At 46.7% G+C, this 12,782-nt stretch overlaps 1 protein-coding gene across 2 annotated transcripts in view; it reads right to left on the bottom strand.

Moving 5' to 3' along the window:
- The window catches only part of MED27 (mediator complex subunit 27), a 94,709-nt gene extending 85,274 nt beyond the window's left edge, over positions 1-9,435 (bottom strand). For both annotated transcript variants that reach the window (XM_054393372.1, XM_054393373.1), the window contains exons 1-2: positions 9,230-9,435; positions 6,049-6,193 (exon numbers count right to left, since the gene is read on the bottom strand). In XM_054393372.1, coding sequence (XP_054249347.1) covers positions 6,049-6,193; positions 9,230-9,435 — 351 coding nt within the window. The remainder of the gene's footprint in view (positions 1-6,048; positions 6,194-9,229) is intronic.
- Positions 9,436-12,782: the final 3,347 nt, after the last annotated feature.

The raw sequence follows: 12,782 nt of genomic DNA, 5'->3' as shown, positions 1-12,782 counted from the left end.
AGCTGCTCCAGCCTTGGCTCATCTTTGTGCCCCATGCACAAGGAACCACCAGTTCATGGATCATTCATCTCTCCAGGCATAGCAGCTCCCACAGCCAGTAATCCCCAAGAGCCTTTCCACTCCATCGCCTTTCTGAAGCATGGATTCTGCTCTTACAGAGCCAACTAAAACCTGCTCTCCAGAGTGCAATGGAGAGGTCCTTGTGGGGACTTGGCACTTCAAATCTCAGTTTACTCTTCCATTTGTTCTCTTCTGTGAACAAACCAGATTCTGGCCATAGAGTAGTAGAATGTTATGGGTCAGAAGGGACCTCAAAACAAGTCCAACTCCCCCTGCCAGAGCAGGGTCACCTGGAACAGGTCACTCAGGAAAACATCCAGGCAGGGTTTGAAGGTCTCCAGGGAAGGAGACTTCACAACCTCTGTGGGCAGCCTACTCCACTGCTCCAGGACCCTCACAGCAAAGAAGTTTCTACTCATGCTGAGGTGGAGCTTCCTGTGTTCCAGTCTGTACCCAGTGCTCCTTGTTCTACTCTCTCCAGTAGACCCCTGTCTCTCTTTAACACAAGGAGAAACTTCTTTGGTGTGAGGGTGCTGGAGCCCTGGAGCAGGCTGCCCAGAGAGGTTGTGGAGTCTCCTTCTCTGTAGACTTTCAAGTCCCATCTGGATGTGTTCCTGGATGATCCTGCTCTGGCAGGGGGGCTGAGACTCGATCTCTAGAGGTCCCTTCCAACCCCTACCATTCTGTGACTCTCTGATCTCCACATAGCACTGCCTCACCACACTGCATTTCTGTATGAAGAAAGTCCTGAAAGGACAAAATCTTGGCCATCTTCCTGTACTTCCAGAGACCTGCCAAGGCAGTGATTCAGTTACATTGTCCATGCTACTGGAAAACTACATTAAATTCTGAATGTTTGAGCACCTCCCAGAACTAGAATTAATGTTCTTTGGAATGAACATTTCACTTTACAATCAGGATGAACCAAAAAAAAAAAAAAAAAAAAAAAAAAAAAAAAAAAAAGAAAAGGAAAAAAAAAAAGACTCCAGCAGTGTTTCCCTCCTGTTATGGTTAACATTTAATGTCATTTATTGTCATTAAACTCAATATTTGCGTCTAATCAATACGAAGCTACCAAGGGCAGTCGTAACAAGTCTGGACTTTCTCTACAGGCTCTATTGATTTCTTTTTGAGACCTCCAACAAACCCAATTTAGACAAATAATTTATCAGTGAACACATCCCAATAATTTAATAAACAAAACCTATATATTCCTTTGCTCCTCTGTCATGGGACAGAAAATCATTTTAACTCATTACTGACAATCTCAACAGTTCGATTTTGAATTTATGTAAAACCAAGGAGGAAGCCATGAAGTAAATTCAAATCCAAGTATCTTGGTGTGCTCCAGCATGCAGCCCAACAGTAATTCTTTCAGGTCCTTTTGTATTTGCCAGGACATGACTTGCACACAAACTTAGGACAGCTCCTGTCCAGCTTTGCTCACTTGGTAGAATCATAGAATGCACTGGGTTGGAAGGGACCCTGCAAGCTCATCCAGTCTATCTTGAGGAGAAGAGATTGAGACTGGAGATTAGGAAGAAATTCTTTACAGTGAGAGTGGGGAGACACTGGAACAGGTTGCACAAGGAGGTCATGGATGCCCTGGAGCTGTTGAAGGCCAGGTTGGATGAGGCCTTGAGCAACCTGGGCTGCTGGAAAGTGTCCCTGCCTGTGGCAAGGGGTTGGAACTGGATGATCTCTACGGTCCCTCCAATCCAAACCATCCTAGGATAGGCCAACCCTCCTGCAGTAAGCAGGGACATCCCCAACTAGATCAGGTTGCTCAGAGCCCCAGCAAGCTTGATGTGGAGTATCTCCAGGGACAGGGTCTCCACCACCTCCCTGAGCAACTTCTTCCCAATGTCCCCTTGGAACATTGACAATACTCTGACAGTGCAAAGCCTATGCAAGAGCAAACACTGTGCTTCAGGGAAGTTAAAAAACAAGGACAAGATTTCAAATACCTGTTCAAGGCTACAATTGTTCTCCATTTCCTTCACTTCTACTGCTGGCAATAGCATTTTTAAGTCTGAAAAATTCTTCACTGCAACAGGGAAAAAAGGAAGAAACAACTTCTAAAAGACAGAACTTTCACTTGGGCAAGGAAACTCTGCTAATGCTGCTACTGCTCAGCAGCTCAGGGAAGATTTGTTTGCTGCTATCCAACAAACTCAATATTTAAGTGTGTTAGAAAGACCAATTCTGTAGAGGTTTGGTAGTTGATGCATTTTGCATATACCCTTCAAATAAAAGCGTGGAAGCAAATCTCTAGCAATGACTAAAGCTCAGATGTTGGGCATGAAATACTTGACAGCACCCCATGAAGAGAGGGGAAGCTCACCCTATAAAGCATTTGCCTTGCTCAGTGGGTAGGAACCATGCTGGATATGTTCTCTTCCACTGCAATGGAAACACCTCAACAGGCACTGCTTGGGGCACGCACAGGGCCAGAGTTCACAAATGCTTGGCCAAGGGCAAAGAGGATGAACAAATGCACACTACAGGTAAGAAAAAAAACCCTCACTAAAGCAGCAGATGGAAACCAAATGTTTGTGCCATTCAAGGAACAAGTTCAAAATCAGGGACCCCAAAAACCTGCAGCTACTGTGGCCTCCAGTGTTACTGTAGGCTACACCATCAGAAGCTTTATTAAATGGTTTATAGATGAGGAAGTAACTCACCCTTAGATAGGGCTCCAGGGAGACCTTAGAGCAGCCTTTCAGGATTTGAAGGGGGCTACAGAAGAGCTGGAGAGGGACTTTTTTTCAAAGGCATGGAGTGACAAGACAAGGGGGAACAGCTTCAAACTGCAAGAAGCTGGATTTCGATGAGACATGAAGAAGAAACTCTTCCCCATGAGGCTGGTGAGGCACTGGAACAGGTTGCCCACAGAAGCTGTGGAGGCTCCAAGCCTGGAAGTCAAAGCCAGGTTAGACAGGGCCTTGAGCACCCTGCTCTAGCAGGAGGTGTCCCTGCCCATGGCAGGGGGGTTGAAACTGGATGATCTTTAAGGTCCCTTACAACCACTCTGATTTTATGAGGTGTTTAATATTGGCTTAATCACATCACTAAATTTTTCCCCCCACCCCATAAGATCCCTTTGCCAGCCAATACTGAGAACAAATACCAAGAAACACACAGAGCTGCTCAGTAAATGATGCTCTTACTCATGAGACCATTGCCTCAGCTTCTGAGACAACAAGAAGCACCCATGAGCTTGGAAGGGCACTTCTAGAAGTGTCCTGAAGAGCACTAGAAGCAAGCAAGCAAGCTGTTCAAGTGCTCTGTTACAAATGAGGTCACATCTCTTTAAAAAAAAAAAGAAAATTAAAAAAAAAATATATAAAAAAAGAAAAGATGAGACCTTCATCAGTATTTCAGTCCAGTAAGTGACTTTTAAACATTCTTTTCATCCAAACCTGTAGCTGATGCATTCTCCCCAGGGGCAGCTTCCTTTGAATTCCAACAGAATGCAAGCAGCTAGCACCTGGTAATGGGAGGCAAGGCAGCAGCACCCTGCAGATTCATCCTGGCTCTTCCAGGTAGCATCAAGCCACACACAAATCAGAAGCCTTTCTGACTGCTGCTGTCATCTCAGATTCCAGCTGCTCAGACACAATAATCACAGCGCACACAAAAAAATTCAACAGCTAAGATGCATTTAGCTCCCAAACCCAGAATCCAGCTACAATTACTGAACACAGACAGTCCTTATGAAGATGCCCTCTGATTCCCACATGCCTGCTAACTTCCCAGTAACACTTCATCTGCATTACCCCTCCAGAATGAGAGCTCATTTTTATCTCAGCTAATATTTTATCTTCACTATTACATTAGAGGCCACAAATGGATCCTTCTGAGAAACAGCACTTCAATTGTAATGAAGAAAACCTCTTTTCTTACCTAAAATTAATAATTGAATTAAGTGAATAACGGAACAAAATGGAAGAGGGGGGAAAAAATTTTATCAAACAGACCAAAAGATTTATCAAGCAGACCCAGATATTGTTGCATGGCTACTAGATGCCTCCATGCACCCCTCAGGCAATGCAATTGTCTTGTATGATTCCTCAGACATAAAAAGAAGCTAAAGGAAAGCAGAACAAGCATTTAGCTCTTGCCTGCAGTCAGATCAACTTCCTGTGTCTTTCAGCTATAGCTTGTGAGCTCTGTTCAACACCTGGAAAAGGAAAGTTCCCTTACAGCTTCATGGGTGTGTAATTAATGCATTTGACAAACTGCTGTGTTGCCAAACAGCTGCTTCCATTATCCTGACAACTTCACCATCTGCAGAACTCTTGGGTAAACTACAGTAAGTAAATATCAAGATAGCAGGTGCTGATAAATAACAACTGCTGCCAAGATAACACCTCTGGAAGGAAAGTTTTACTTTTTGCCCACTCTACTTTTCTCTACCTGTAGAGCAGACAGACTTAAGATCCTCAGAAACAGAGGAACTAGGAGAAACAGACTCACAGAAGCAGGTAAAAGAAGGTTCAGAACTGGACACAATATTCCAGATGTGGCCTCACCAGGGCAGAGTAGAGGGGCAGGAGAACCTCTCTCAACCTACTCACCACAGCCCTTCTAATCCACCCCAGGATGCCTTTGGCCTTGGCTGCAAGGGCACATTGCTGGCTCCTGGGCATCCTTCTCTCCACCAGGACTCCCAGGTCCAACAGATCAGTCCCCATGGGTCCATGAGGTTGTTCTGTCCTTGTTGGATTTCATTCAATTTCTCCCTACCCAACTCTCCAGCCTGGTCAGGTCTCACCGAAGGACAGCCCAGCCTGAGGGGGTGTCAGACAACTCCCAGTTTGGTGTCATCAGATAACTCTTGAAAAGCTGAGGTTTTCTGGTTTGAGCTTTTGGTATTCTGGGGTTTGGGATTTATTTTAAGAACAACCACTTCAGGCCTAGGTTTCTTTCAGTTTTTTCTTTCAATACACAACAACAGACCACAGCAAAGTTGTAAATACCCAGTACTTGCTGTGGCCCTGGGCAGCTTGATCTAGCTGGAGATGCCCCCTGCTCACTGCAGGGGGTTGGACAGGATGACCTTGGAGGGTCCCTTCCAACAGGATACAATCTGTGAATCTGTAGTGCTTTGATGTACTGAACACGTGGCTTTTGCTGAGACAGCCCAGTTATTATTACTAACCTTATTTACTATTATTCTACAAGCCACTGCCACCAGCCTCCCCACGTTTTAAAAACAAAGAGAGTGCCCTGAAACATGGAACACAGTCTGTGTGCTCATTTCCCCTTCTGGAATTGCACCACAGCCCCAAAACTCCACACTCCATCTCCCCTCCCCTGGCAGCCATCTGGCTATTCATGCCATCAGTGATGCATGAACAATCAGAGAGAGAGGAAAATGCCCTGATCTCAGCTCATCAAAAATACAAGCAAACCAGCCACAAAGGGGTCACAAATTAAAAATTAAATGGGGACAGACACAAAGTGGATTGCAACATCACCACAGCTCAATCCTCCCTCCAAAGCAACAGAAAACACCAGACAGGCAGAACAGGAACAGAAGGCAGCCAAAAGATGGAAGTGAAACAACTCAAGAAGTGGATTGAGCAATGAAGAACGAAGCAGCAATGTGCAGGAGCAGCAGCAGGGCCTTTGCTGCTGATGGTAAATCCAGCAGCTCACACCTCCCATCTCCTGTGTCCAACAGGGGCAAGCCACCCATGGCTGATCACTGCAAACCCTAGAAAGGATGCTGGCAAACTTCAGAACCATCACCAGGCCTTGGGCACCCAAGTCTAGTTAAGGTGTCCCAGCCCATGGCAAGGAGATTGAAGTAGATACTCTCCAAGGTCCCCTCCAACCTGAGCCATTCTATGCTTCCACTCCTCAGCTTCACAAAACCCCTGCATTTTGACAGTCTCAAAACATTCAGAAGCTACCTCAAATCACAAATCAAACCTTCTGTAAGGACTGAGACAACTCAATCACACTGCTGTATTCCCTTACCTTATTTGACCATTTGTAGGCTTGAAGAAGTTGGCTGTAGAGGGGGGTTTTGTCCTGGACAGGATCTAGGCTCAGCAGTCCACTGTTGTGCAGAGGGTGGTTCTCAGATGGTTTTCCCACGAGGTTGCTCAGCCGTTCCAGTTCACTGGAAGACAACAGAAGGGCAATTTTAAGCCTTTTTTTTCCTCAAGTCAGCTGTGCAGATACAGGTATCCAAGATCCACAGTCCTCCTGCAGGGACAGTAATCATGCACAAACTCTACTCCACTACTTCAGTCAGCTTTAAATACCTCCCCAGGTTGACAAAAGCCAATCATCCTCATGATGCAAACAATGCCAAGTGGTCTGTTAGTTGTTAAGCTTTGAAGGAACACACAAGCCAAGAGAAGAAGCACCAACCAAGAGTCTTTGCAAGACAATCTGGAAGGAGTCAAAGTACAGCAGGACCTCTTCATAAGAGCTTCCAGAAGCCAGGGCATCAACTGAGCAATGCATGCCCTCCAAAACTGCAAAATTCTGACTTTAGCATTGCTTGCAGTAGTAGAAAGCTCTTTCCAACCATCAAGCAGGCAGAAGTCTCATCATTAAAGAGCTAAGAATTAACATCATCCTCAATTACTGGCACTGGCCCTAAGCCTGGAGAATGTCCTGCTACATTTGTGATGCCTCAGTGACAGGTACAAGGCAGAACACAGGAGGTTCCATCTCAACATGAGGAAAAACTTCTTTACTGTCAGGGTGCTGGAGCCCTGTGGGGCTGCCTGGAGAGTTTGTGGAGTCTCCTTCTCTGGAGACCTTCAAAACCCACCTGGACACTTTCCTGTATGACCTGCACTAGGTGATCCTACTCTAGCAGGGGGATTAGACTCAATCTCTGGAGCAAACATACACATTCCAAGTTCTCAGGGAAAGGAAGTTAACTTCTAATGAGATGATCTCCAGAGGTCTCTTCCAACCCTCATCATTCCGTGATTTCCATGACCTGCACAAAATACTCAGCTGGAACATAAGCAGCAGCATTGCCCCTTGATAAAAACTCCTCCTGTGAAGCCCTCTGTCATGGCTTCATAGCTCATTTGTCAGACTCTCCATTTAATAATAACAGAAGTTAAGCAATTTTTAAAACCTGCATCAATCAGCTGGAGAAGAAAGGCCCTGGGTACTTAGCACAGAGATCACACACAGTGCTTCAAGTGACATGACTAATCAGGTGCCTTCCCTTTTGCCTTCTGAATGTTCCATCCAATTCTGAACTTCAGAACTTCCACTAAATTAAAAGCAGGATTCAGACCTTTCAAAGGGTGACTTGTGAAACTCTGAAGAAAAAAAAAAATCTCAGTATCTCCATTTGCATTTAATGAAGGTTATGAATATAAACACCAATGATCAGAGAACTCCTAACTGAAAGACTTTTGCACTTCACTAGCACAAAATCACAGAAGGGTAGGGGTTGAAAGGGGCCTCCAGAGATCCTCCAGTCCAACTCCCCTGCTAAAGCAGGATCACCAAGGGCAGGTCACACAGGAACACATCCAGGTGGGTCTTGAAAGTCTCCAGAGAAGGAGACTCCACAACCTCTCTGGGCAGCCTGCTCCAGGGCTCCAGCAGCCTCACACCAAAGAATTTTCTCCTCATGTTGAGGCTGAACTTCCTGGGTTCCAGTTTGTATCCATTGCCCCTTTTCCTACCACTGGGCACCACTGAAAAGAGCCTTGCACCCTCATCTTGGTATCTACCCCTCAGGTATCTATAGACACTGATCAGAATCCCTCCCAGCCTCTTCTTCTCCAGACTAAAAAACTCTTTTTAAGAAGTTTTCTTGCAAGCAGTCAGGAAAGAAATGGTCAAAGCTCTGATAAGCATAGCCACAAATGGCTGTAGAAGGTATGGCAAAGAAAGAACTGGTGGAGTTTGCAGCTTGAAGTTACTGTCAGGTATGGTTCTAAGGAGAGTGGCTGACTGCAGAGGGACTCAAAAGAACTTCACAACACTGAAATAAAGAGTGGATGATAAACTAGAAAGCAAGAGGAGTGTAAATACTACACATGAGACAAGCTAGGTCAGGGCCAATTGCTATCTATTATTGTTTGAGAACAAGATTTTGGGGTTATACCAGATAATTCTTCACAAAACTACTGAACAAGACAAGAAGGATAACCAAAGCACTTGCAGGGATTCCAAGGAGACCACAAAGCCTCTCCAACCTGGAAACAGTAAAAACCAAAGGAAGCAAAGGCTATGAAGCTGTGAGCAACATCACTCACAAGAATAATCATCTACCATCCTTCCCGAAAGGCAAGAAGCAGGGAACAAAACACATTACCACAATCAGCACTAAAAATCAGCGAGGCCTCTTAGGCAGCAAGAAAAGTTCTTGTACCCAAATCCCTGTAGGTCAGAAGATATGCTGGGAAGGGTTGGTTATGCACTTGACCTACCCTTGGACATCTCTCTGGACAGGGCTGATGGCTCCCAGGAGGATACAGAACCCAGGGATGCATTAAGCCATAAAAAAATGTTCTGGTTTTATCTTCTAAGGTTGTTTAAAGTTGATGGGAAAAGGGTCTGGTTTTAGGGTTGTTTTTAAGAATGCCTCTCTCTGAAAGCTTCGAATGAAAGCCTCAGAGGGTTTGCTTTATTAACTAAAAGTTATGGCATCACCAGCAGGATCCACAGGGACAACCAAACCTCAGTTGTCTCTATTTGCATGCTGCTACCAACCAACCGTTCCCACCTGCGCTGACTTCCCAGCCTCACAAGTTTCGCTAACAAATTGGTTCTTTTGGGACGGCATCTGAATTTTTACCAAAAAGCTGCAAAAGAATTGAGAGAGGAAAAAAAAAAATCTCCCTGCAACCAAAAGCATTCGCCTTGCCAATGCAATTCTTCTTTGAAACGAAACAAGAACCAAACCCCACCTAAATGTTACAAGCAGGGTTCACCCCTTTGGAAGGAGCCAGCCCGAAGGGCTAAGGCGCAGGAGAAAGCAGAAATAAACGGCGGCGGCTTCGCATTTATCTGCCTAAAACTTTCCCCGGCAGCGGACACAGGCCCTGCAGACAGCAGGACATCGCCAAGAGAACCCCAGGACCCAGCTCCCTCCCCGTGCCGCCCCCACGGAGCCGAGGGACCCAGCCGCACACCGACACCGGGGGAAAGCCCCTCGGGGCCACCCGCTCACCCCAGGTCGCGACTGACGGAGTGCAGGCTCTCCTGGAAAGCGGACACGAAGCCCTTTTCGCGGCCCTCCAGGGTCTCCTTGTTCCGCATCCCATCCTTCAGGCAGTCGAAGACCCGCGTCACGCTGGAGCGCAGCGCCTGGATGGCGGCGATGGCCTGGGAAAAGGCCTCCAGGTTCACGCCGGGGCTCAGCACCCCGTCCGCCATCTTGGCCGGCCGGGCCCGGCCTGGCCTCTCCCGGCAGCAGGCCGCGGCGGCGCGGGGCAGGCTGGGAAACGGAGTCCAGGCGGAAGGTGGTGACCGGCAGGCAGCGCTGCGCTGCGTTGCGCTCCGGTACCGCCCCGGGCGGTCAAAGACCGAGCCACCGGCGCAGGTGCTGCCTTTTAAAGCTTTTAGCCTCCCGTTCTAACCTCAGGGATTCCCTCGGCAAAGGCAGCTGTGCTCCGCCTACCCCGTGCCCCCCACCTGTGACAGCAGTGGCCGAGGAGATGCCTGCCCGGTCCCGCGGGGGGCAGAAAAAGAGCCCGCACTGATTTACGCAGCTTTGGAGGTCCCTTCCAACCCAAACCATTCTGTGATTGTATGATCCTATGAAAATAAGTTACAGACGTCTGCAAAGTGCACACAGAGTCTGAACTATGCATCGAGAGGTGAAAAGAATAATGCCATGCAGCAATGATCTTTCAGCCTGCAAGCAATCCCTGACAGTAACACAGCACCTTCCTCACCCATCTCTTAACAGTCCAAAGAAAGCTAGTTTGGGTCTAACAGAACTAATATTACAGATCCATAAAGAGCCACTCTGAGCGAGCTAGTCCTGCTCTTTCTGCCTCTGGCTGCTGTTCTTTGAGTCACTGTGGGGTTTTGTTTCTTTTGTCAGGGTTTTTTTGCATGAAGAACTATCCCTTTCCTCTCCATATTTGCCTCTCTAAGTGTGCTCAGCCCATTGCTGGCCCTTGGGAGCACACCACTACACATTTCACTGCTTGTGTAGGCTGAGCTGCACTGCTTCAGCCTGCATTGCTTCCAGGTTTGCTTTACCTCTGCACCCAGCCACAGCGTTTCTGAGCTCCACAGAAGCAGAGCCACAGCCTTTCCTTTTCTCATTCACAGCCTTTTCCTTTTCTCATTCACAGCCTTTTCCTTTTCTCATTTTTCACGCTCAGCAGCAGGGTTTCACTTATCAATACCTCACATGTCTGGGAACATTTAATTGATCAGATGCAATTTTTTTTTGTCTCATGACAGACAGAGAAATGTCACTGAGTGGAGGGCAAAGCCTCGCTTCACTTGGCCACTGACACATCTGCTGTTCCTTAGCAGATTCATTTCCATTTTACAGAGGGAAAAAAAAAAAAACTCACCCCTGACTAAAGGATCTGGCTGTGTGGATTGTGCTTACTGCATTTAATTAATACCTGCATGAAAGAGGTTGTTATTTACTTTAGAAGCTGAGAAGACAAACCCCCTAGCCCTGTGCTGCAATTTACTCTGTGTGGAGGACTATTGGCCTGAGAGTGCCTCGTTTATTTCAGCTCTGTTTATTTTAGCTACACTCTAAGGGGTGAAAAGGACTGGCAGTGGCATCAGAGACATAAGCAGCTCCTACAAAATCAAACCATTGCTCAACTTGATGCTGTGATACTGCTCTCCAGCCTTGCAGTGCTTTGCAAACTTTGGATATTGAAGGTCAGGTCATAAAGTTGTTGAATTGTTAAGGTTGGAAAAAACCCCTAGCATCATCCAGTCCAACCATCAACCCAACACCACCATGGCCACTAAACCATGTCCAACCCTCTCTACACTGAGCAGGGGCATCCTCAACTACAGCAGGTTGTCCAGAACCCTGTTGAGCCTCATTTTCTATGTTAACCCTTGGAAATGAATGATTCTTTTCCATCCTCCCCCCTGTTATGCAACAGTTATTTTTAAACTGTTTAATATTTTAAAGTATCTTTTTCAGCTCTTAATATCCCATTTACTGTGACTATCTCCAAGATCCCTGCCACTGGGTAAGGATCTCTGATTTTTACATCCTGCCCCCCACAATAAAAGGGCTTGGCAGTTGTTTTACTATTTTTGAACTGTGAGGACAAAACAGTGGCTGGAAATCAAACTCAGAAATGTATGAGGAACCATTTGGAGCTTGCCCCTGAAGAAGAAAGAGCACAGCATAGCTTTGGCTTCGAAACTCAAAGGAGGGCATTCACACTTTTTGCTCCAGGGATCTGCTTTTCCTTGCATAAATGAGAAGCCAATTCTCCTGAACAGACAAGGAGCAATTCAGGGCACTAAGAACTCTGCTGGGAGTTAAGGAACACTCTGCTTCAACACCTAGAGATAATGGCTAAAGGAGAGGGTAGGAGTTCCTGTTCCTCTTATTGCTACTTTTTCTTAACTCTGTTTTTAATCCTTTTTATTAATTATTTTTTTGGCCAGTTTTGGTGTCCCCAGCAGAAGGAGGACACAGAGCTGTTGGAGTGAGTCCAGAGAATGCCACAAAGATGATCCAAGGGCTGGAGCAGCTCTTCTGTGAGGACAGGCTGAGGGAGCTGGGGGTGTGCAGCCTGAAGGAGAAAAGGCTCCAAGGAGAACTTAGAGCTGCCTTCCAGGATTTGAAAGGGGCTATAGCAAAGCTGGGGAGGGACTTTAGGCAAAGGCATGGAGTGACAGGACAAGGAGTGATGGCTTTAGACTGGAAGAAGCTGAATTTAGATGAGACATGAGGAAGAAAATCTTCCCCATGAGGGTGGTGAGGCACTGGAACAGGTTGTCCAGGGAAGCTGTGGGTTGTCCCTTCATGGGGGTGTTGAAAACCAAGTTGGATGAGGCCTTGAGCAATCTCATCTAATAGGAGGTGTCCCTGCCCATAGCAGAGGGTTAGAGCTAGGTGATCTTTAAGGTCCCTTCCCACACAACCCACTCTATTATTCTGTGATTCTATGACCTGGTGATCTCCTTCCAAGCACAGAGCACACTTGCTGCACACCTCAGCATCACACAGAGGGATGCAAACAGTGCAGCTGCAGTCCTGGCAGCAGCCTGCTCTGCTAGCTCAGTGTTCTGACCAGACTAATAAGCTCTGCCTCTTGGTGTTGGTAATGAGCTCTGGCAGTCCACAGTGCTAACACGGTGCCACTGCAGCCACCCAGTTATCTCCACCCCCTGCTGCACTGTGCTGAGCAGATCAACTAAGTGAGGGAACAGGGAAGGCTGAGGTGAGCTGCCAGGTTTGGACCTGTTCTGTGGCTAAAGAGAGATTTCCATTTTGAGTGCTGTCAGCCTCCTAACATACTTAAGCTCTGGACTCACTTGGAGAGAAAGGGGGGAGGCAAAAAACCAAAAGGTAACAATCCAGCCTGGCATCACATGCAGCTTGAGCAGAGCTTGACTGGGGAGCTTGTAATTAAGGGGAACATTTCACAGCAAAGTATGGCATGGCAATAATACTCAAATTGCAGCTGCTGAGAACCAAGAGGGCTGTCATTAATCAGCAACATCAAAGGGAAAAAGATGATTTCAGACTCCTTGCAGAGGTACTGTAAACAATTTGT

This window comes from Indicator indicator, chromosome 28 (genome assembly GCF_027791375.1).
Source record: "Indicator indicator isolate 239-I01 chromosome 28, UM_Iind_1.1, whole genome shotgun sequence".
In the NCBI taxonomy this organism is placed as follows: Eukaryota; Metazoa; Chordata; class Aves; order Piciformes; family Indicatoridae; genus Indicator; species Indicator indicator.
Note: the sequence above shows the minus strand (reverse complement) of the source record. Positions and strands in the feature narration are given on the sequence as shown.